This window comes from Rhea pennata, chromosome 3 (assembly GCF_028389875.1).
Source record: "Rhea pennata isolate bPtePen1 chromosome 3, bPtePen1.pri, whole genome shotgun sequence".
Classification (NCBI taxonomy): domain Eukaryota; kingdom Metazoa; phylum Chordata; class Aves; order Rheiformes; family Rheidae; genus Rhea; species Rhea pennata.
This window is the reverse complement of record NC_084665.1, coordinates 13,157,502-13,182,434: the sequence shown is the minus strand read 5'-3', so window position 1 is coordinate 13,182,434 and position 24,933 is coordinate 13,157,502. Positions and strand designations below refer to the sequence as shown.

At 39.9% G+C, this 24,933-nt stretch overlaps 1 protein-coding gene across 2 annotated transcripts; it reads right to left on the bottom strand.

Annotated features, from left to right (window-relative positions):
- Window positions 1-1,158: 1,158 nt before the first annotated feature.
- EPHX1 (epoxide hydrolase 1) lies at window positions 1,159-24,933 on the bottom strand. 2 transcript variants are annotated; one of them, XM_062571601.1, is made up of 9 exons: window positions 24,851-24,933; window positions 13,468-13,655; window positions 11,057-11,237; window positions 9,028-9,255; window positions 7,814-7,943; window positions 7,095-7,309; window positions 4,623-4,731; window positions 3,687-3,812; window positions 1,159-2,232 (listed from the first exon to the last, which is right to left on the bottom strand). In XM_062571601.1, the coding sequence occupies exons 2-9, from the start codon at window positions 13,648-13,650 to the stop codon at window positions 2,007-2,009; spliced, it is 1,398 nt and encodes a 465-aa protein (XP_062427585.1). In that variant the 5' UTR covers window positions 13,651-13,655; window positions 24,851-24,933; the 3' UTR covers window positions 1,159-2,006. The 2 variants fall into 2 exon arrangements, with proteins under 2 accessions (XP_062427585.1, XP_062427584.1); XM_062571600.1 differs by lacking the exon at window positions 24,851-24,933 and adding an exon at window positions 24,538-24,605.

The window sequence follows — 24,933 nt, the reverse complement described above, 5'->3', positions numbered from 1 at the left end:
CCCTAGCACCACAGCAGATGTCTGCATGTGCATTAAAGATGACGGAGGATGACCTCCGGCTCTGAAACATAAGGCCATGCAGGGGACAGAAGCTAGGCAAAAGCAAATGGCCAGCAATCAAGGACTTGTGCAAGAGGGAGCGCAGTCATGCCTGCAAACAGCTGCTGCTCTCAGAGGTGACCTGATTTTCTCTGAATAGCCAGCTTTCTTCATCCTGACCCAGAAACAAGTTCAGGGATATTCTTCTCTGGGAGGAAAAATGCCTTTTAGACCAACTGAATAATTCTACGTTTTCTTTTGGTCTACTCGAAACAGACTGGCCTAAAACACAATATACCACAATACATTTTGCAAGTGAGAACACAAATTCTGACTGAAAGCAGTTAAAAGTAAATGCAGAGTTAGTGCTCACTACTAACCTGGAGGCAGTCAGCACTCAGGTATCTGTCTTAGACCTTCAAGCCAAATATGAATGCTTAAGACAACATTGCAGTCAAATCATGTAGGAACACCAGAGAGTTTCTGTACTTTGCTAGCACCCTGGCACAGGAACACAGAAGAGGCATGGAAAGGTAGAGCGCTCTCACCTCTACTCAGAAAATTGGTCAGCAGTGGTCCATAGTCACCCTGCCCTAATGATTTTTCTGTCATAGTGTATCTGGTGGCTTTGAGTGGAGCACCACGATTAAAATGTGCCCAGGAGCAGTGACAGCTTCCCTTCTGCAAAACAAACTGGTTTGTATTCTTAAGTCTAAAGCCCCATGGGATGGAGCAAAGCTCTGTGATGGAGTGACTGCTATTTAACAGCTTCCATTTCAATTAATACTGTAAAATAATACTAATCATGCAAGTGTTATTGATGGATTTTGCAGGGGTAAGGAAGTGTATTAGAAGTGTTTGGAAAACAAAACTATACTGAAATCAGTCATCTGGATATAGTTCAAGAGTGTCTGAAGCTCAGCCATACACACTAGGGATTGTTACTGGCAAAAACACACAGACCTTCAAATTCAATTTTCTTTGAGCAGTTTGCCTTCAGTCTGACCTTCATAACATGCAAGGTCAGAGAGAACCAAGTAATTTTTAAATTGACAACTAACTGCTGTCACTAAGTAAAATCTCAATTGTTCGAAAGTTTAAAAGAAACATATACACAGGTGTTATTCGAAGTTTTAATACAAGTTTCTTTTAATTTCAGATTAAATCAATTTTCTTTTATAAGAGGTGTTTACAATATCCTGCAGCAGCAGTGCAAAGCTATAGTGCCTTGAGCCTTTCCAGAGCTATGATTTTAGCTGTTAAGAGCGCAAGTTCAGTGCAGAAGTAGCTTGAGCTATAATCACTCCTACTCCAAACCCTCCTCCTGGCCTGAGCTAGAGGAGCCTGCATGTCTCAGCTGGTTGTCTGCTGCTCCTGCTGCTCCTCACAAGTTGCAGTGCCAGCAGCCCAGCGCATGGGAGTGAGCTTTCTTGCAGCTAGGAAGCTGTGTAATAGCACCGGCTGGAAGAGCAAGGCAGCCAGCTGGCTATTTAATAGGCACTGTAGATTAATGCTGGTTGTTAATCAATGCACTCACTCAACTTGTCTTGCTAGGTTGTTTCCTATTGTTTCAGTGGAATCTCGTCCATCCGCTAACTCAAGCTCACTGCTGCAGTAAAGACAAGCCTTTTGTAACAGCTCAGCTGAGCACCATTAGTCTTAAGGACTTTTTGACAACTTCAAAGCAAGAGCCAGTATTACTATAGAACAGATTTTAAAAATCTATGTTTGGGGAGAAAAAAAAATAACCAATGCCCTCATGCTCCATTCTTAGCCTAGCTGAACTAGACAGGGGGAAAAAAAAACAAAAAACAAAACACACAGTAAGGCCCAAAGGCAGCATCTTACCTAGCTGTATTGCATTCTTGCTGTGCTTTCTCACATCTGGTCAAGAATCAGATCTAATTACATAGGTTACTGTAAACTTGCCTTAGCACATGCTATTTTCCTGCTGTTCCTAACAGGACTTACTCTCCTTTCTTTCTCCAAAGTTGCTGTTTCTCTACTTTTCCAACAAATTGCAGAATATCTTCAGCAAGAAGTTCTGGTTCCTCCAAAGCTGCAAAGTGGCCACCACGAGGCATGTAATGGAAAGAGACTATGTTGGTGTATTTCTTCTGGGCCCAAGCCTGGGGTGTGTGCATGAGTTCATTAGGGAAGGAGGCAATGCCAGTAGGTACTTGTACTGTGAGCCTGAGAGAGAGAAGAAAATAGTTTTTATCTTTCAAACACTTAATTCAGCAGGCAGTGGAAGTCCCTTGGAAATTTTATTCTTCAGCATGGGCACACTCTTTAGGTAATTAAAAGCTGACTTCCAGATCCAAAATTTATATACTAGACAACAATGCAGTTCCTTAAAAATAAATCAAATAGTTATAATTTTTGCATATGTTTAAGACAGCTTTGCAAGGGATTCAAGATATGAGAGTTTGAAGTATGAAAGCTGAGAAGAGAGCTCTAGGAGGCTGTGGGTATCAAGTTTCCTCATGCTGCATCCAGGGCTCTAGAGTCATGTATTGGAGGAAAAGCACATAATCTGACAAGGGCTGGTAAGAGAGATTTACAGCGAAGATTACAATTAAAACATGTTGAGCCTGTCAGAGCAACGGGGGGGGGGGGGTAGTGGAGGAATTATCTTGAACTGTTGCAAGGAGGGGAGGAGGAGAAGAAAAAAACAATAAAAAGTAAATCCAGACTGCCCAGAAAAGACATTGTGAAATATGAGACTTTACCCTGTAAAGCAGTACCTATGGACAAAAGCTCTTGCTTGCAACTGGCATGAATACACTCTGCTGAACACTGGCAGGTGGAGAATAACAAAAGGTCTAAATATCCCATACACATAAGCTGCATTGTCAGAATTGGCTGACTTTAAAAGATACACAAGGTCTTGGGCATATATACCTGAAAAATGGGTACCCAATTTCACAAGGGTCTTTGAGACCCTCTGGGTATGGAGAAGCTCATATCTCATCTCATGTAGGCAGGATTGGACTGGGATACAGCCTACCGTGTGGCTACAACAGCTTTAAGAACTGAGTCAGCTTTTTGGGAGCACCATTTCACAGCTAAATAAATATCCAGCAGTTAGCTGTTGCTGCAAGTACCTCAGAGCAGGTTTAAGCAGTTACTAATACTCCAGCTGACACAAGTATATGCAACCAAGCTGTTGCCGTAAGTGTTCCTGCACAGCTGGAACATCAGTTCAACTTTCAGATGACACAGAGTTTGTCAGTATACTGCAGTACCAAACAGCAGGACTTAAATCCTGCACAGAAAAAGGCAGTCTGTTTCCAGAAAAGTAACAGATCTACATAAACTAAACTTGGAATAGATGGATCAGTCACAGCGTAACTTTATACCTGAAATAAAATTCTGGACTACTTGCACATGCTCTTCCTCACTTGCATAAACCATGAGTGGGAAGTCCTTGTTCTAGTCAGTGCTCCTTGCTAACATTTTGCAATTCTTACCAAGTTGCAACATGATTTCCAAGCACAACACTACACATCACCTAAGAGCTCGATCTTGTGAAGGAAAATCAGAACAGCAGTGCTTTTGCTCAGCGTTCATAAATTTGCAGTAAGACCTGTCAGCCACCATAAGATTAAGTTCAAGGCAAAATATTTAAAGAAGAAACTACTTACTTTTCATGTTTCTGTGTGCCTATTCCCTTCTGCAAATTTTCTTTGTAGAAACGCATTGAGGAGACTATACAACCTGACACCCAGTAGATCATGATATTGGTGAGAAGATCATCCAGGGTAAACTTCCTGAAAAGGTCAGCCCAGAGATTGCTCAGTTAAAACTAAATACCATTTTATATTACTTTGGCAAGGACTTGATTTTGGTTTGGTTGTAAGAAGAAACTGTTATAGCAAAATTAGTTGAATAGATAACTCACTGATAATAAAAACAGTTGTGAGATGAAGTATATTACTTCCACCTCCTTCCCCTTTCTTCTAAGTGTGTCAGTGGCCAAATAAGCATGTTAGGCTTTTAAACACAAACTAGAAAGTGACATTTAAACTTCCACATGGAAGGCAGATCCCCCGCAAGTGACTTATGGTCCAGCATAGCTGTCTATACTGTCCCTAGACCAGGTGGGTAGGAGCAGAAGAGCATATGGAACAGCTTGTGACATTTATTATTCATAATCCCAAATGCTACCATAAGCTTTCCATAGAGGCATCAGAAGAACTTCACCAACACATTACATAAATAATGCATGTTTCATACCAAATTATTAGCTATATGCAGTGGAAACGTGCTATTCAAATCAATTTTCATTTGACATTTTCCTAACATGACTCTGTTCAACTTCTGTCAGGTACCTCAGCAGTTTCCAAAGTGGTCATCAAAGTCTCACATTTCTGCCTCAAACTACGAGTGACTTCATTAGCAAACATTAGGTAGATTAAGTAATACTGATTGATTTAAAGCAAGGACATAGAGAATTAAGTATCAGTATTAAAATGAATCACTAGTTCTATTTCCCAGCTTCTTGTAAGATGAGAACAGCCAAAGTAGACACTTGGGGCTTAATCATGTCATCTGAAAACAGCAGAAGAGGAAGTGCTCACCTCTCTAGTCCTCCGTCCTCTAAATTACGGAATTCCAGATCAGTCCATGTAGAAAACTTCTCCAAGATGTATGCAGCCAGTCCTACAGGAGAGTCATTCAAACCACAGCCTGAGAAAGAGGAGGAAAATTTAAATAAAATTGGAATATCCTATTAACCTCAGAGAAGGTGCCCATTTTAATACAGAGTAAGTAACTTTTTACAAACTTGTTCCAGCACTTGTGTTAAAATGGGGAAAAAAAAAAAAAAAAAAAAAGTATTAGACTAATCCAGAGTCGTTTATTGTTGAATCATGAACTGATAATATCTGCAAATAAAGAGGGTCCATATTAGCTCACACTGTGTGTTTTTTCAAGTGACGTAACAGTACTGGATTTCTGCTGGGTTTTTTTTGTTTTGTTTTGTTTGTTATTTTCTTTTGGTGAGCTAATAAGATAATTAAGCTTGGTGTGCCAAGTAAGATTTGTTTCCATTACTGTGGAAGTTGTCACATATTAACAGCATTACAGGGTCAAACTCCACGTGCCTACATATGTAAGAAGAGACCAGGAGACTTTGCTTCATTATCTAATGGAAAAACCTTTTTAGAGGTTATTAGAAATTCATTAAGGAAGAGTAAGGCTTTATTAAAAGGTCCATCTTGTGCATCAGAAATAGCCAACTGCCTTAATGTGGAACAAAGCTTAATATACCTTTTATAGTTTGTTTTGTTTGGACAGAAGAACCACACTTGCTCTTGGAACTTTGCTAATGCAGCCTAATGCTGTCAAATACAAGGACCATAAACTGTCCCAGCTGCTCAGTTCTGGCTTAGAAAAAGCTCTTCCTGAAAACAGCATGTATTTGAAGTCCCATCCATGCAACCCCAACCCTCCCTCTATTGTGCCTAACAGTATAGCTAGCACAATTTCATTAATAATTGCAGATTAAACATGGTAACTGATTCCAGTTATCAAATAATTAACATTTATAAATCAAATACCAAATATTACAAAAGGTTGTTTTTAGCACACCTTTCAGATCTGCAGAACTGGACAAGCACTAACCAGTTCCAGTATACTTATTTGAAGGAAATGATGTGTGCATCTATTTATACATAAGAAAAACTGATAATGATCCTAACAGCACTTCTAACAGAGGCAAATTCCAAGGCTTTTCAATCAACCAAAAATGAACCCACACTCCATGAAGGTTCCCCAGAGAGTAAGTATAAAATCAGATTCACAGACACCAATTTGATCAAAAGCCAACTCTGAAGCAATCGAGAACATACTATCAGCCAAAAGTCAGAGACAACTTCCGCACTTAGGATACTTCTTTGACTGCCTGCCTGCAGCTCCCCTGTCAGATCCCTTTTCTTGCAAGGTGGCCCTTTCCAGCAGAAGCCTCAGGAAGGCACTGGCAGCCTCTCTGGCCAAGCCTCTCCCACCTACAGTCTGCTCCCTTCTGCAGGGTGTCTTTCTCCCTGCAGAAACCTCGCTTCTGCCATGCTCCTTCTTTTCCTCATCCTCAGAATTGCAGGACTGCTCCTGCTTCTGCTCCCAAAACATGAACTTCTTAACTGCTGCTTCACAGTCTGCAGTCTGCTCTGATAAACCACAGATGACTGGTAGGGACAAGACTCAGCCAGAAAGCCACAAGCAAAAGAAACAGAACTGGGCCTAGCCATCTGTCACCTACAGCTTCCCCATCTTTTCTTGGAGCATACAAGGAATCAAAAGATTAGAAGTTTTCAGAGACAATTCAAATCAAGCCAAATTACTTAAAACCCATTTAGTTATCATTTTGCATACACTTTTTAAGAATATACCCATAGTTTCTTTAGCTCTGTTCTTAATCCACAGTGAGTGAATTGCTGCTGCATTAAACTAAGATACATGCAGTGTTCTTGAAACAGCTGTCCAACAAGAGATAACTAAATTCAATTTACTTTTTAGGTATTATTTATCCCTATGAACAATCTAGCTTGTATGCTGAGACAACTAAAAGCTTCTTGTAGTTTACACCATTTAAATGTGATCCATTCTCTAGGGAGAAATGATACTTTGTTCTCAACGTAGCTACTTTTGAAAAGGAATTCAGTCCCTGATGAAGCAGAAAAGTATTAAACAAAGAGCACTTTGAGCATGTCAGGCACATAACCACACACTCAATTTTGATGTGCAGATTTACTGTTTCTGCATGCAGGAAATGAGTTAAATATACTACACCCAGATAGGTATTCTTTTCTGAGTGCATATAGAAGAGGAGCATACCTTTAAAAGTCTCAAACCTTCCCATTTGAATTGAAAAAAAATATATATTTTCTGAACATTTTGTACTTTGATTCTGTAAGTATAAACAAAATAAACACAATGTATTTTTTTTCTAGAAAAGTACAGTAACAAACTTAAGTATTTTGAGCTTTTGAGGGGTTTCTTTTTTGTTGTTTTTGTTATTATTGGAGTATTTTGTTCTTTGATTTTTCATTTACCAACAGTATCAGGCTTTGTAGCCTGTATGTGAGCATAGCCAGACTCCATTAAGATTCTGTAGAGTCCTTTTTCCAAGAAGGGAAACATCCGCTTAACATCTTCATCCTGGAATCCAAAGAGCCCTGGAAGATAGCGTCCCAGCAAAACAGAGAGCACGTGAGTGAATCCCATTTTTGTAACTGAGGCTAAATTTAAGTGAAGGCCTTTCATATGGCTGAAAACAAAAAAACAGAAAAAAAACCACACATATTAACAAAACAGATCTGACTCAAGAATTGTTATATTTAAAATGTTACTAACAAAATGGACGTACTTAAATTCTGATCCACTAATTTGATCATTGCTCATCACCCTAGCTGTACTTTGTAGTATGGCTTTTCATGTGGAAAAAAAGAAGTCAAAGGGGCAACTGTCAGTAATCAGCATGTCACTAGGCCACAAATCCTCCTTTTACTTATAAATATTTGTCCCACTCCAGACTTAATCTGGGGCCATAACAAAGCTACTGTGCAACTGGTTGTTTCTTTTTGGAAGAAACCCAGGAAGAGTATACAGATCTGGATCACTGCTTAACACTGAGCACTGAAGACAGAAACCGCATAGTGCTCATATGAGGTCCTGGTAGGAACACTCAAGTGCCTGAGCAATACTTTACTATTTAAAGAATAGAACAGCTTTGCATGCTGATCATCTAGCACTGTACCAAACGGGTACTTACCTGGGAGCAATCTGGGCCAGATTGGTGCAGATGAGCCAGCCCCAGTCACCACCTTGTGCGTAGAACTCACTGAATCCCAGTCTCAGCATCAATTCATAAAAGACAGAAGCAGCACTTACAGAATCAAAGTCTGTTAAAAAAAAAAAAAAAAAAAAAAAAAAAAAGAACCATTAACTCCTGCTATACTTCTGCATGTCCAGCATTTATTCTCCCAGTAAAGGCAATAGCCAAGCTCCTAAGCAGCATTCTGTTCGCCTTGCTCTTCCTAGTGGCAGGGTATTGATGCCCTTGTCACACGAAGGTAAGGTCTAGAGAATGAGCAGAAACCAGAAGGAGAAAATCCAGTGCTCATTACAGACCGCTGTTCTCCTCTCTCCAATGGCTCTCCGTGCGCTTGCCCCACTGAGGGGTTATTGGTCTCCCTGTTAACCACAGTCCTTCTCCAGCCGAGTGTGACCTGTGGCTGTGGCTCTGAGCATTGCCCTGGGAACGTGTTCCCATTTTATCTGCCCTGAGCACATAGTTTCAACTTAATGATAGCTGGAAACCTGAAGCATCTGCTAGTAACACAATCCTCCACCAATGCTGACCACTTCCAGAATACACACGAATAGCACTGTCAGACCATAACTGTGGAAGTAGAGAAAAGCAAAGTCAACCTCTCCTCCCTCCCCACAAATCTTTGACCTACCCACACTTAGATACTAAGCTCAGTGTCACCTTAAACACTACCAAGCTCAGATTTCCTGCAGCTTGTGTTTGGCTACTTCAGAGCATAGGCAGAGCAAGCAGGTAGCTGGCTGCAATCTGCCATGTAGATACCTGAACTGATTTGCTTTAACTGCTGCTTCTCACCTCCTTGTGTAATACTGTTGAATGTAGATTGAAAACAACCAGAAGAAATAGTAACAATTTAAGTTTACCCTGCTCACTAGCATACCATTCACTGAGTCATGAATTGAGATTCACAAATTGTCACTTAAAAACTTTTTATAGTCCTTTGTAAATTATCTGTATGTTGCTCCTGAAACTAATTAATGGTGTCATCTGAAGTCACACTCTTACCTCTTCTCTTTCCACATGACACACAGGCTCTTCATTTCTACACTGGGAAAACAAGAGGAACCACGAGGGATTGTTCTGCTAATGGGGGCTGCTGTATCACTATGAGACCACGGGCTGTATAAAATTCAACTTCTTCCCCCACATCTTACCTTTTTTGTGGGGTGCTTCTGAGAAGCCATAGCCAGGGATAGATGGACAAATGACTTCAAAAATGTGTTCATCACTGAGGCCATGGCTAGCAGGGTCCGTCAGAAGAGGGATAATTTTGTAAAACTCATAAAATGAGCCAGGCCAGCCATGAACCATTAATAATGGCTTTGCAGACTGGCCTTCAGGCAAGCGAGGAGGCTTTACATGAACGAAATGGATATCAATACCTGCAAAAAATAAAATAATTAATTAATATGCCCAAATTTACCATGACACTGAAACTAACCACAGAACTGACAAAGTCTGAAGTCTTCTGGTGACTATGCAAACACATTGCACTTCTGTGGATCCATTTGTCCAAGGAACTTAAAGTACTTTATAACGGGCAGTTAAGCATCACAGCAGGCAAATGATGTAGGCATATTTCTGTTCTAAAATAAATTGGCAAATTAAGGCCTAGAAGTGAAGCAATCTACTAATGGTAGCATAGTAACTCACACAGCCTAAAAGGCAAAAGAGACAATTATATCATTTAGTCCAAGTGGCCGAATATCACATGCCCTTAAATTTCACCCAAATATTCCTACACAGCCAGATTGGCTTCAGCCAACCACAAGTTTTCTTCCTGAAAGATATACAGTTATGACTTGAAGGCATCAAGAAATGGAGAATCCATCACAGCTAACAGCTGTTTGTTTTGGGGGAAGTTAATCACTTTTCTTGTTTTGTGCATGCCTTATTTTACATTTGAACATGTCTGGCTTCTGTCTCCACCATTGATCCTAATCTTGCAGCAAAAAAACTTAAAAAGCCTTCAGTAAGCATTCGCTCTCTGTGGAGGCCTCCTGTGTCAAGTCATACGTCTTAACTTTTGATAAGCTAATCACATTGAATCAAGAATTTGAAATAAATGCCTTGCTAAAAGCGATTTAAGCAGACTGATTTTATGGTTCCTTTCTACCTTTTGTCCAGAATGTTCAGTATCTTTTGAGTAAACTAAAATGGGAAACCATATTCTAGAAGCATTCTCATCACTGTTAAGTAAAAAGGTAAAAATTGCAGTCATATTTCCTGAATGATCTGTATGATACATAAACAGACATGCCACAGTATCTCACTAGGAGTTCCTGGCAAACTGCTTATTCTGAAATCTGTTCAAAACTTTGCTTTCCAGGATACAATAATTCACTCTACCAGTAGAGCCTGCACACCTCACTTCTTGATGTATATAAAGAGGAGGGAGCAGAGCGAGTTCAGGCACTCCGAGCCTTCCGTTAAGCAGAGAGACCGAGAAGGAGCAGGTGCTGCCTTTGGTCTGCAGTGGCTGCGCGCAGAGGTGCGGGGCTGCTCCCGGCTGACCTCTAGCAAAGCAGGCAGAAAACAAACGCAGAGAAGGGTTTTGCACTGCGTATATGCAGTGCAAAGTATATGCACTTCTTACTTGCATCAGCCCCAGCTCACCAACAATCTCAACCTCTCTCACTGACTGAGATTTCCCAATCCTTATTTACAATTCTGTGAATTGCTGTATACTCTGAAAAAGTTTCAGTGATGACAGAAGTTAAGAACCTGTTTTTTTCACATATTTAGTTTTGTCTTATCACGGCTTGAAATGGCATAGAAGAGCTCACCAGCTCTGCAGAGGAGCAGCCAGCATGCCCCAAATGACACAGCTGCCAGACAGGCAGCATAACTGTGACAGCGGCACTTGGCCAAGTACATGGAGCAACAGGAAAGGAGGAGGCATGTGTGAGTATTTTTGCATGACAGCATGCAAGTCAGGGAACATGTGTACATCTTAAGATCCAGTTCTTATTCCAAATGCCTGTGTATGGCTCCTGTTAATGCCAGCTGATGACCCATCTGTGCTCAAGGGAATTCCACATGATCTTCCTTTTCCTAAATATTTCAGTTATGACAAGGGAGTTTCTTACCACTGCTGCAACATGCACACCACTGAGCCCTTGACAACTGTCAACAAGATTATGTATTACTGATTGCTTATTTTTAAGGGAAAAAGCCACATACCTTGAATCTTAGTTTTGAATTGCGGGTATTTATTGAGAACTTCGACTTGTTTCTTCCAATTGAACTGATTTTTCCAGTAGGAGATAACCTTCCCAAGATAAACTGAATTAGTTCCATAATGGAAGCAACTGTTCTCCAGTGGCTCAGTGAGTCGAGCCTGATCAAGTCTCCTAAACAAGTCCTAAAGGGAAAAACAAAGAAGGAAAGAGACATCACAAGCATTAGTGTCTGCCAGCTTGTGCTTTACTTACTGTGCATGCTTTCTAGTTATCCCCAGGTGAAACAAGAACTGCAGTGGGGGTGGAGGGGAAGCACATGCTCCAAAGATGCTTGTACATTTTGCTGCTGCATTATTATTCATTCCGATTCTTGTTTTTCTCTAGATGCCCTCCTTCCTCTTCCATTTACAGCTGTCTTCAACACTCTCACTGTCTTTGTTCAGCAGCACTGATCTCTTTGCAAGGCTGATAACCACAGAGATAATATCCCCTTCTAACAGCACCCAAAAACAACAGGCAGCAATGGGGAAGCTTGTTTATTATACTTGTTTCCATATCACATTGTACTCTCCTCTTGCCAGCTAAACAGAGGATATGCCCCTCACAAAGTGATTACCAAAAGTGCTAAAGTGGCTTCAAAGCATAAGTTTCTTTACCTTTCTATTGCTCCTTTGTTCCCCAGGCTACCTGAGAGCCCGGTCTCACTATCAGTGCATGAATCTGGCTCAGACCTTTTGCTCTCCTTCCCAAACCAACAGCCTGGGTGTCTTCACTGGTAAACCTAACAATAGACTCCACATAGCCAAAACTGGTGAAATCAGACTGGGAGTGAAAGTTTCCAGCTCTAAAATAGCCATTAAAGTGACCACAGTACCGCACATCAACAGTGTATGGGTGATGCAGAAGATACTGCAAATTCGGTCCAAAATTGCTCAGCGAGGAAGGACAGCCAAGAGCTCCTTCCTACTACAAACAGAATCACAGAATAGTTGGAGATGGAAGGGACTTCTGGAGATACCCCCCCCACCACCACCGCTCAAGCCTCTGTGGGGTTTAAATCTGAGCAGCATTTTCTAACATAGCCATAAGGACAGCTCCTACTCCGGCTAAGATGAGTTAGGTGTATGCATTGGCTCACGCTTCACACCTAACAGGTGGTCTCAATCTAGGTAAGATGTTAGTATGTGCGCTAATCTTTATTGGCATTTAACACAGGAAAGGCATGCTATCTTTAACAATTGCTAATATGGTTAAACTAGTGTGCACAGAGAGCTTGGGTTTTAAATAAAGGTTTTAACATATCATTACATATATGCTGTTTGGTCCATGCTCAACATCTTTAAAAAACAAACAAACAAACAAAAAAAAAAGCTTAAAAGCAAAAAAAAAGTTTTATCTCATATATGCTAGCATAACTTTAATTCCTAGGTTATGTAAGAATTTTGAGTAATGTAAGAGTTTACTACTGATGGAGTATGATTCAATAGTGTTACATACTACAACATAGTATCATGCATTTCAAAAAATCTGTAGGTTAGTATCTAGCTTTGTGTCTGCAATGTAAGGAGAAATCATATTTATTACAGATCAATGTCCACTTGTATTACTAAGGAGGGCAAATGAAGCATTAAAAAAACCCCAGATTTTACAGAGAAAGTAATCTATTATAAATGAATCACATGGGCAATCCCATGAGTACTGTTTAAATCATTACTCCATACATATCTAGGAAACTGCACAATCCCTATATTAAACATGCACAATCTACTGCTTTGCTATCTAACAAATTCTGCAACCTATGTATTTTTACTGTATTTACTACCATGGTATTAGTGTTGATCAAAGCGTATAATCAAATGCTTGAATGGTAATTCTTCTCTAATTACGAGCTGCAACATTCTTGAGCTGCAAACAAAAGGCTCTCAAGAAATAATATTCATAATTGCCTTTGAAAGAAATAAAATAAAGACATTATTCTTATTCTGGCCTATACAATCAGTCTGAGCAAGAGGCACAAACAGGAGCGCAGAGCTGAATAATCTGGTATATGGTTTTCCTGTCAATTATTAAGTTTTACAAAGTAGGTTTATTTATTAGCAGTCCTGTGATAGACAACTGAGAAAAAAGATATATACACACATATACATACATACATATATACACACACACACACACACACACACAGAGAGAGAGAGAGAGAGAGAGAGAGAGAGAGAGCATCATGTGAACTCTACCTATCCATATCTGTCTTCTGAACTAATGAAAAATCCCTTCCTGCAAGTCCTGCATCTCGGTCATCCCTCATTTTTACAAATGTAGCCATTGCTTCACTTTAAAAACTGCTTCCAAACAAGTTCTACATTTGTTTGGCCATTTCTTACTTCTCTCTCCCTAGTATAGAAATTTGCTTACACTCAGCTCTTCTTCCGTAGTTTCCACCTTAAATGGACGAATAGTTTTATCTTCTTCAGTGTCAGGCTTTTGTCCCTTGCCCCACCATCCCTCTTTAAAGGGTAATGTCTCCTCTTTCTTCCTGGAAAGAAGGAAGTAGATGACTGTCCCCAAAATCAATGTCGCGAGTATGTCAAGTAACATAATGCCTGCAAGAGAAGAAAAAAAAAAACTCTGGTGAGCCTAATCAGATAGTTCAGAAGCATGTGACATACTTCAAAAAATTTAAAGGTATATTCACTTTTTAAGATACTATTTGATCTACGTGTTTAAATTTCAACGATCACTCTCAGGATATCAGATTTATTAAAAATGAAACTTGGAGCAAGTAAAGAGACCACATAGCTTAAACATTAAACAGGTCTCTGATTTAATGGCAATGTTGGCTAACTCAGTGGCACTTGGTTGCTCCCAAACTTTAGAAGTAGGGGAGGTGACTCTGAATAGAACTAGTTAATGCTTTTCCTTCCTCTGAAGTTCTAATTTTCCTAAAAATTCCAAAATGGCATCTTTTCAGTAAGTAGTATTATCCAAGTAAAGCTTAGGTACATTACAAGAAAATAAGCTACAGAAGATTTAGAGGTAGAAAAAACAAGGCACTTACACAGAATAAGACATTAGAATAGGTTGTGTTAGCAAAATATTGATACATATTGCATATCTTTGCATCACATGCTCCACACCCCATGTTGTTGGTGGCATTTTGCTGCCTGTGCCATAAATGGACATCTTACAACCATCTAGAGGTATCACATTGCTACAACATTTGATGAGCATTGAATTTTTTTGGGGGGAACCTCACATCCATAGAGTTAGTTCTTCAACCTTTCAACTTCCCTATGGTGTGAACAGCAGGTATAACAAGGCTGTAAGTAAGTCTTGCATAGGTCCACAGTTTCTTTTGGTGCACTACCTAAGGGAAGAGTGTGAGGGCAGACATGTCCAATCTTCCTAATCAGCCTGGGGAAGGGGGCCAGGGAGGGAATATTTGCACATTACTGAACAGCAGTGCAAAAGGTAAAAACCTTCCCTTTCCTTCTCCCTCTGAACTCTTAAAAAGGAAACAAAAGACTGTATGCATGCCCTACTGGTTCTAAAACACCCTTCTTCAAGCAACAAAACTCTGCTGGAGTAGTAAAACAGCCTGATTTCATGGTGTGTCAGCATAACCTGACTGCAGGGCTGTTGTGCTTTTGTGACATCTTAAGGAAAAAAAAGAAAAAAAAGAAAAAGCTAAAGAAATAAATCTATGTTGACTACTTTTGAACTGCTTCATGATGCAAGTAGAAGAAATTCAGATTCTCTTTAATGATTAATGTTTTCAAAATTCCCTTTAAGTATGAGAAATGTTTGCAAGGTGGTTTGCGGGAAAGTGTTGTCATCTTTTTAATACATATTGTTTAAAAAATGTCATATTTCCAGCACCTGCATGCTAGGGGAATTGATAAAACATTAAGTATTTCTACACTTTTCTGTAGTGCAAGCATTGTTTATGACACACAATAGTCTTTATTTTCTCCAAAGCTGGAAGTTTTTTTTTTTTTCTTTTCCTGCTGCAGAGTAATCTGATGCTCTGAAATTGCTTAAAGGACTAAATAAAATATTCAGTGAAAGGATGGACCATATTCATTCCTGGATCAAAGCAAGAATTCTAACACAAGTTAATGGGAGTTCACATAGGCATAACAGGAACAAAACTGACCCATTTCTTGTATGATTCATTTGACAGGACATATTTCAGTCAACCTCTTCAGTTAATTTTCAGAAGGCTGGCATTCAAAAAGAAAAAAACCCAACAAAAAAACCCACCACTACATAAGCACCCACCAAAATATTTGTAGAGAAGTCAGACACTTTTGAGATAAGACCGCCAGCTGCACAAACATATTGCTTACACATGCAAGTGCAAGGCTGCAGCCTTGTAAAGCAACTTGAAACTCCTTAATCCTCACACACTAGAGAATGAGAATAAAAGACACTGCAAGAACTGGATCTATTAATTAGTTTCACTGGTCTTTCTATCATTATCGCTGTCATTTGAGGAAGCGCTAGTTTTTCTCAGCCCTATCTTCGAAGCACAAAACAACAATCTCTTCTCACCCCCACCATACTCAAGCCACAACTTACCCCAGAATTAAAAAGAGTTTGTCCAGTTTCAGCTTGTCTCGACACCTAAATCAATGCAGTCTAGGAGCCTCCAAAACACACTTTAAATTTCACTGCAAAGCAGAACTGGATGGAGTTTTAGAAACCTGAACACACATTACATAAAAACAATACCTACCATGGTATTTAATGAGATAACATTTCTATTGCTGAGTCACAGAGAAGCAGCAACAATTTCTCCAAAATGACAGCACAACTCAAGCCACCAGTAGACTACAAAATTTTGCTGGCAAAGCTGTCTTAACACTACATAACAAAAATTCAAATTCTTGGCCAACTTCAGTACGTTAACAAAGGCCCAGTACGAACAGCTGTGCCAAGAGAAAACAAGCGTCTGTCATTGCTAGTCCCTGTTGGCCAGGAAGGATGGCTTAGGTACCTAGAAAAACAGAAGATTTCTCTCTCATGGCTTATGCTGTATCAGCACCACAGTATCTGCCAATATGGTAAATTTAGCATCTAATGCAGCACTGCTTTACACAGGAACAGAATCCCATTTCAGTCTAGCTAGAAACTCAACTGTCCTAAGTCACTGAGTACCCAAAGCCACAAAAAGATTTCTCCCTTCCTGACCTGTGCTCAGCGAGACCAATAATTAGAATTTTTGGAGCAGAACATGAGAGGGATTGTGTGCAAAGAGGCATATTTTGCATTTGCCCAAGAGTATGTGTGGAAAGAACTCATTACATGAAAAACAGGCAAAGATGTACATTTTTGCAATTAATTCCAAATGCATTGTAGGATGAGTTTATCTACAGTCCAGCAGTAAGTGCCAGAATTAATTTAAAGTCTCACAAAAGTTCTATCTCTTACTGCAAAGAACTAGGAGCAGTGACAAATCAATTTGCCTGAAATGTCATTTTTGTTTTGAAAGAAGCTGGTATTCTTTGGATTATTTTTGTTAACATACAGAGATCTCAAGTTGCTATATTCAACATCTTTCAATTCCCTTGTAAGTGCCTGCATAACTCCTAGTTACTTCAGTACAGAAGAACACAGAAGTGCAGAACTCCAACTATGCTAGATTTTTTGCTCAGTGCACAGACTGAAGAGCAAGGGCAAAGTGCCTCAGCAGTATTTCAACTTGCACCACTACATAGCAAACTCAAAGAGACAGTTTCACTAGCGATGAGTTACTGGAGCACAGCATGCTCCTACCAACCTCTCCAGCCTCTGTTGGGAGAAGATGACTTAGAGCAAACTCGCTCACTCCCAAATTTGCTATTCAATGCTGTTCTTTAAAACTGCTGTGTGTTACCTGAACACCAGAAAGCAACCTCAGTGGCTATGCATCTGCACCAGAAACTCCCCTAATCACTACAGAAAGCTGTCGTGAGAGGGAAGTCATTAGCCCCTTAGACTTGTTCCACATTTCTCCTGATAAGGCAATGCAACACCACAAATGTGGAAGAAGGAACAGATGCAATACATGCAGTTTTTAGAGCTATAAACAATAAAGTGGTGTTTTTATTCTCTAAGGTCTCTTAATGCAATATTGCAGGCATGTTGCCTTTAAAATCACAACTTCAAAGGGAGAGGTTTTTTGTTTTCTTTTGTTTTTTTTTTCAAATGACCAAAGGCAAGACATTAGAAGGAAATTTTCAATTTATCCCATGGTCAAGTACTTAAGGCTCCAGGACTTTGCTGTTCCCCAGGGTGGATATTGTTTGTAGACAGGCATTAAATACCATAGACAGTACTTCTCTCCTAAATAGTACAAGAAATAAATTTTTCATTTTGCTTCTTTAAAAGCATGTTTTAAAACAAAAATGATGAAATATGATGGACTCAATAAAGCACCCCAAAATTGGCTCCTTTTGAAGGAGGCAAAGTGCTTTTCAAGAAATGTTCACTGTTTAGAATAAAAGCCCCCAAACCCAAGAAACTCAAAACTTTCCTACAGTATCTTATCATGTTAAAAGTCATCTTACGTTTCAGCATTTTTTGCATTTTGATTTGCACTTTCCTCCATTTGTGTACTAACAGTGGACTGAATAGCTCCACAGGAATAGAGCAACTGTTATTAGTATCAAAGCTCTGTCCTGCCTCATGTTGTGTCTCCATCAGTATCTGGTAACAGATGCTCCAGAGAACAGTGCTATGTATTTTTCAGAGCAGTTATCTACGAAATAATCTAACACAGGAACTCTCAACTCATTCTACCAGCAATTGTTCACCTGCACCCTGCAACACGAGAACCATTTTAAAATATGTTATTGGAGAAATTAGCAACTGGAAAGACTTTCAACCTGATATTTAGAAATCTCATTCTTATGTCTCAAACCCTATATAACCCAGGTGCTACGGCTTAAATGATACACAGCAGCCACAATTCCATGTGGTGCTATTAAACCACGTCAGTACAAAACAGCTAATGTATGGATGAAATAGAAACTCTAAGAGACCATGCTGCTTTTGGATACATGCCAGAGATTATGGTTTAGAGTTAATAATAATTTCTTTCTAAGGTTGGTTTACTAGCAGTTCACAAGGTAGCTCAAGCACTTAGAGCACTCTGATGCTGTCAGATATCAGATATATTGATTAATAATTACCTGCAGGAGAAATAATGGCTCAATTTAGAAGTGATATTTTAGTTTATTTTTGTTCTGTTACATAAACTCTCTGATTAGGTTTTACTGGAAATGCACCCTTCTGCTTTCTTTGTTTCCAAATCCAGTTTGTCTAGAGAGCAGCAATTGCAAGTTACCCTTCCCAACAGATCTCAAAGGAAAAACGATCCACTGAAGGTCTTAAAAACCCCATGGCATCTGTAACAGGGTCCCTTAGAACAGATAGTCCAAAGGGGACTAAGACATGGCACAGTCCCAGAAGCTGCACCTCATTCTATGTCCATCTCTGGCCATCATGTTTTGTCATTATTTAACACAAGAAACATACGAAAAACCATGAGGTCAGGATATTTGTGTACAAAAAGCTTCCTGTTTACAGAGTTTATGGAACATAATGACAAGCTTCAGAATAGCATAGCAATGCAAAAATTGCTTTGTATACAACAAACAACACCTCCCAAGTGAGCACAAAAATGATCCATTAACATTGTAGGAAAGGAGGAGAGTTGGGCATCAGATAAAATAAAGCTTCCTACATGGAGAAGTAAATCAAAGACAGGAAATACAAATCCCAGAGGGTTTCTGGCTTGTCCCGATAAGAAATGTACCATTACTGCCATAGGGAGGTGGTACACAATGGTATCTTCAAAGTAGGAGGAAGAGATAGTATCATTCTGTTCCACAGTCTTATTCTAGATTGTTCACTATCAGCACTTAGCCAGCACAGCAGGAACCTAATTCAAAGTCCATAACCACGGGAAGAGGTCAGCTCCCAGAAGAGCGAGAAACCCAGCTCGCCCTCCCAGGGGGCCGGCCAGGCCTCTCACAGTAGCAGGGCGCGCCGCATGCCCGGGGGAGGCTCGGGATACGACTCCAAGGGCTGCACTGAGGAATGCCCGACGCCCAGGGCAGCAAAACACTGCTTCTTGCAGATACAAAGCTGCTTTGACCCTTTGACAACAGCAACAATCAACAGATTTTTGATCCGAGGCGTCGGGCACACTCAGAAGTTTTGCTTATGCCAGTTAATCCCTGACGCAGTTTGTTTTAGAGGAGTATCTGAGCACCCTACACCATATACTCTCACCTAAACTTCTCTATGGTATTCAAGTGGAGTGATTTTTTCAGTAGTAGCCTGAAATCTCACAGGCAGCTAGACACAAGCCTAGCTAAGGATAAATGAAAAGTATCGTGGGACTAAGTTCACTATTACCCATTTTGCCTCACTCAGAGATCGCGTATTTAAGCTTTGACCAACCAGTGGCTGCACATCTCACAATCACATTAAAATACCGTATGCCACACTTTTAAAGAGGAAGTTACTCAACTTAAAAGACTGCAAATTTAAAAACATTATTTGCTCTTTCAAATCTGTGCCCAACATGTTCGTATGTGCTGTTAAAAACATGTCTTGTTTTTCTCTTTTTCCTTACTTTGCCTCTATTATGCTTACACAAACCCACCTCCGCATAAATGCAGAAGGGCAGAATCTGAGCTAAGATCTCTGTGACACATTACTGTGACCTAATGACTGAATGATTTGCATGATTCAAATGAAAGGCAATTTATTTCTCTTCATCTACAATAATTTCTGCTTAGGACTCTACAGCCAGAAAAAGTTATGATAGGATTCTTAAATTAGCAAAGCTCAGTCACAATAATTATGGGTGAAAAAAACTGTTGAATTTTTTATTTGATATGTATTTGATAGTTCACAACATTACAGTTGGATCATGCAGAGATTTCAGCAGCCATTATTTTATGATCCTCAGATTCCAAAAAGAAAAAAAGTTTTTTGCACACATGCAGAGAAGCAGCAGAAGTCCTGCATACAGCTTAGGAGCGAACGCAGCTGAAAGCTGAGTCTCCTAGACAAAAGTCTCTCAAATCAAAAGTTACAGTTAAAAGTTAAGAGAGACAAGGATAATACAAAGTTTTAAAAAAGCTACATATCCACTATCCAGCCAACTGACACAACTGAAGAAGTGAAATAGGCTCCAAAAAACATCTTGATATTCAACATCTGATTTCTAATGCCTAGAAAAAAATTATGAATAATGCATTGTTCTGTTTTGCCTTCCAGAGTTCTTAGCAATAATGTGTTTAATCTCCTTATCCTATGCCAATATCTGCATTTTAGAGGTGGGAAGGGGGTGGGGGGAAGTGCAGACTAACCAAGAGTTCGATATTACAGATAAGAAATTGAGAAGAAGGTAATTGTTCCACAGACCGTAAGGGAAATTGAGGTTCTATTTTCAGCTTCTTCAAGTTCTCCAGTATTAATTGCTACCAGGTTGCCTTCCTCCCCTGTGACAGCATTATTGCCAATCTCTTGCCCAGTCTGATCTCTAGATAAGACTCAGATTTATCCCATACTCAATGGTGGTACATGACAGAGCACGTATACTTCTATTTACAGTATGTTTTTCCTTTAACCCAATTCTTTTAAGAGTCTTCCACCAAATCAGAGAGGAAAAGATCTTCCTTAACCAGCAGTTTTATAAGCTTTTTGTATTATCAGTGTGATAAAACTGTGTCATTACAACATTTAATTATTAACGTATGCAGAATTGACAGTGACTCAGTACTTTGCACAGAAAAAAAAAAAGCGCAAACACAGTTTGAAACCTTGCACTTCAAGGTACATAAAAACAAAGTACATGACAATCTTTCAGTTAAAAAAAGATGTATAGTTGAAAATGAGGAATATAAAGATTTCCAGAAGAAACTCCTGGCAGTTTGCAGTGCAGCAAAATGATGTGCACACTGTAAATTTAAATTCAGATCATGGTTCCAGATAGTAAGGGCAGCATGACCAAAAATGTGTATCTGAGATTAAAAGGGAAAAAAAAGTGTGTTTGTTTTTAAATAATTGTGACTGTGGGAATGAAACAGAAACTTGTTATCTTCCTATGAAGACTTCAATCTCAGTAAGAAAAGGAACTTAAGATGAGGAGAGAGGAGCGGAACAGATGGTAGTCATCATTTTCTGTCAAATACTGCAACACCAAAAGGATGTGCCAAAGTAAATATGTAACAAGAACAATTTCTGCTATTTCATTTTTCTCTTAATAACAACTAAATAGTTAAGTTCTGTTTGGATTTAAAGAAGTCTAGAAGTGTGCTACATGTATCCACCACATCAGAGCAATAAACACTAAAGATGTAGCAGGCAAGAGAACTATATACTTCAATATATTTTGATATTAATTCATAATACGTAACCATTTAAACTGAGAGAAAGATTCACCTTCTATTAAAATGCAAAGCATATCCAGGGTACAGATGTGATCGACAGCCAGGATATACAGAAAAAAAAAGACAGAGAGATAGTTGTGTGTCTTCATGTCAAAAGGAAACAAAAAAAGTCAGCTGCTAGGTGCAAGAAATATGAGAATTTGTTAAGCCTATGCTTGACTTGCACCATGTGATGGGTAAAAACCAATCATCTCCAATAGTGATGCTTCAAAACAGGAATGCTGGAGGACAGTTAACTTTTCTGAAAAAAAAAAGAAGTGTAGAATGCAGCTCCTGTTGTTTACCTCAGTACCATCCCTCAATAAACATCATCACATGCTGTCTCCTCATCCTGACAAACATGTTACACTACTGCAAAGAGCAACTAGCAAAGCTTGGCTAGAATGATTCCACAAAAATATTCCCAGCCCTACCAATTAGAGGGCCTTCAATCAGTAACTGAACAATGTGCTTGAATGCAGACACAGAGATAAGGCTGTTCAAAAAACAAAACAAAACAAAACAAAAAATGAAAAAAAAAAAAAAACCAAATTATTTACATCTTACTGTTAGCTAGCCATCCTGCCATGTCCAGCACAGCCAAGACATTAAAGCAAACACTATTTTAGAAAGTAGATTTTTGGTATTTAAATGCATCGCTATTTATGTAAATACTCATTTATACATACAAGGATGCTTTTAATTAAAGATAACATGTTTAGAGGGGAAGAATCTAGGACTTTTTCAGTAGTATTATTCAAAGGGAAAAGTATTCTCAGCATTAATTATAAGCAGACCGAAGCTCTTCAGAGAGAAAAGATGCTCTATTTTCCAAGTGACATTTCTTTAGGGACTCATACACCAACTAGAGCTCTATTTGACACATTTGGAACTTGCATGTTAAAAAAGACCATCTTTGTTCTGGACTTGCATTGAGTGACTAAAATATTCTTGCAGGCTCAACAAACCAGTGCACACTCTACCACAAAAAAAAAAAGACTTTACCTCTGCATGTCTGGCAACAGAATTTGAATACTTCAACTATATACAAGGAAAGTGTATGGGAATATGTAAGATAATCAATTCATGTTGCCTACAGCTGTAAACTGTACTTCACCTCATTTCCTGCTTTGCTACTTCACCAGTAATTGTTTGACAAATAATTTGCAGAAGAAACAAGATTTTCTGGGATTATTACCATTTGGGAATTATTATCCCAAACCTTTTTATTTACCTGTTGTAACTAATTAGAACAAAATGGCAATGTATATTTTACTGGAAGTCTGAACTTGTTCCACAATGCTTACCATATCAAAACATTGTGGTACTATGTCTAAAAACACTAAGTATGTCTGAAAGCTTTGCTGAAATATTTACTAGATATACAAACAGACTGAAAAGATACTACCCTACAGAACGACCAAGTACAAAAAATGTAGCAGATCATGGGGGAAAAAAAGAAGGTCTTTAAAAAAAGCTAATAATCCAAAATTTATTTGGGGCACCTCTTACAGACATGGAATGTATGTGGAATTCTGTCTTACCAGCTGTGCTGTGACAATTCTGAATGATTTACTTCAACATTGCAGTTGCCTCCATTTATGCAAGTGATTTACGCAAATGAATACACACAGGTTTTCATATATGAATTCAGACTGGAAAAAATGTAAAATCGAGAGTCATGAGCCTGACATTGTGCCAGGCTCTTCTCCACATAGAGCTCTGCTCTGACAAAGATCTAACCCTTGTCCTTGGACAACTTCAGTTACTGTGGATTGATTTTCAAAGCTGCCTAATTGCTTTTGGAGCTTATCTTCCATTTATTTTCAGTAAGCATTTGCAGCTGATGCATTCAAGTCTCAGTTTTAGCTTACCTTAGATAGGAGCAGTATCTGTTTCGGAAGGGAAGCATGGCATCTCAAAAGAAAACTGATAGTCAAAATATTAATGCCACACTTGTGCCATATAAATAAATTTCAGACAGTGGCTTCTAAGACTGATCCTAACTCACAGGTTCAACTACAATAACTAGATAGGTTTTCTTATTTTAGATAAAGATACACTATAAAAATAAGGTAGGAAAGAAGAGCCTATTTCAATGGAACCGTAAAATTGATTAGGATATACGTTAATCGCAGGGCAACAGCAACAAAGTCAAAATTCAAACCAAATTCTAACAAATTGAGCCAAACTTAAGGACTAAGTGAGTCACCTGCACTTACCCTGTGCAGACTGCTCAGTTATGCTAGAAAATAGTCATTAGACTTAAAAGGGTTTCTTCTCTCATCCCTAAAATGTTTGTTCAGCAAAGGGCATCACACATATGGTACCCATTCAAACAATTTTCAGGTTTTGCAAATGACCCAGAAGACAAAAAAAAAGTTGAATTTAAAATCCCCTTTTAGAGACTAGTTTAAAAATAAAATAAAAAAAAAAGAACAAAAAATCCCCCCAAAAGCAGACAATCATTTATTTGCCAATGATTAAAACCATCTACTCTGACTAAATTAAGAACCCTGGCCAGACTCCTAACGATCACCAAATAAAACTGGTGCAATTTTAGTATGTGCCATCAGCAGCAAGAACAGTTTATCAGGAACCTTGAGCTGGACAAACAAGCCTGGCTCAAGCAAGCTGTTGGGGAATGGCACATCCACCGCCCCCTCAGAAAAGCCTACGAGGGAATTCCTGTTCGCGTCTCTCGAAATCAACCCCGAAATCTCCACCTAGCCCACTGCTATTATTCAGGCTCTAAAAATACCCATTGTTAATAATAACAAGAAAAAGTCTCGCTACTGCTAGCTAGCAGAGGGGCATAAATAACGATATTTCAGAGGGGCACGCTCCCCTTGCCTCCCCTGCGTTTGTTTTCCGCCTGCTTTGCTAGAGGTCAGCCGGGAGCAGCCCCGCACCTCTGCGCGCAGCCACCGCAGACCAAAGGCAGCACCTGCTCCTTCTCGGTCGCTCTGCTTAACGGAAGGCTCGGAGCGCCTGAACTCGCTCTGCTCCCTCCTCTCTCCCCTTCATACTTCCCCGGCTGCGCCGCCGAGCTTACCCCCGCAGGCAGGCAAGTTTAAAACCGCTGCTCGGCCGCCGCCGCCCTTAGCCCCGGACCGATCGCTCCTTCCCTCCCTCCCTCCGCGCGTGCCCGCAGCCCGGGGGCGGCTAACGGCCGCCGGGCAACGGCCGCGCGCAGCGTAACGGCCGCCGCCTAACGGCCGCGCGCCGGGCAACGGCCGCGCGGCGCGGCGCGGGGCAGCCCCGCGCGCCGCCTCCTGCCCCAGGTAAAGCTGCGGCGCAAGGGGCGGCCGAGGAACTCCCCCCTCCCCGGTTTAACGCCTCTGCTCTGAAACGAGGGAAGCAGTCACCTGCCAGGGCTGCCGCCGCCACACCGGGAGCGGCGGCAGCTGTAGTTCCCGCCGCTGAGTCCGGCGGGCGCCCGGGCACCGGA

Excerpts from the sequence above, each read along its gene's own strand:
- EPHX1 (XM_062571601.1), bottom strand. The coding sequence starts at position 13,650 with ATGTTACTTGACATACTCGCGACATTGATTTTGGGGACAGTCATCTAC. Across the intron at positions 7,310-7,813 it reads CTGGCCCAGATTGCTCCCAG|CCATATGAAAGGCCTTCACT; the intron begins GTAAGTACCCGT and ends TTTTGTTTTCAG. Across the intron at positions 4,732-7,094 it reads TACAAAGCCTGATACTGTTG|GCTGTGGTTTGAATGACTCT; the intron begins GTAAATGAAAAA and ends CCTCTTTCTCAG.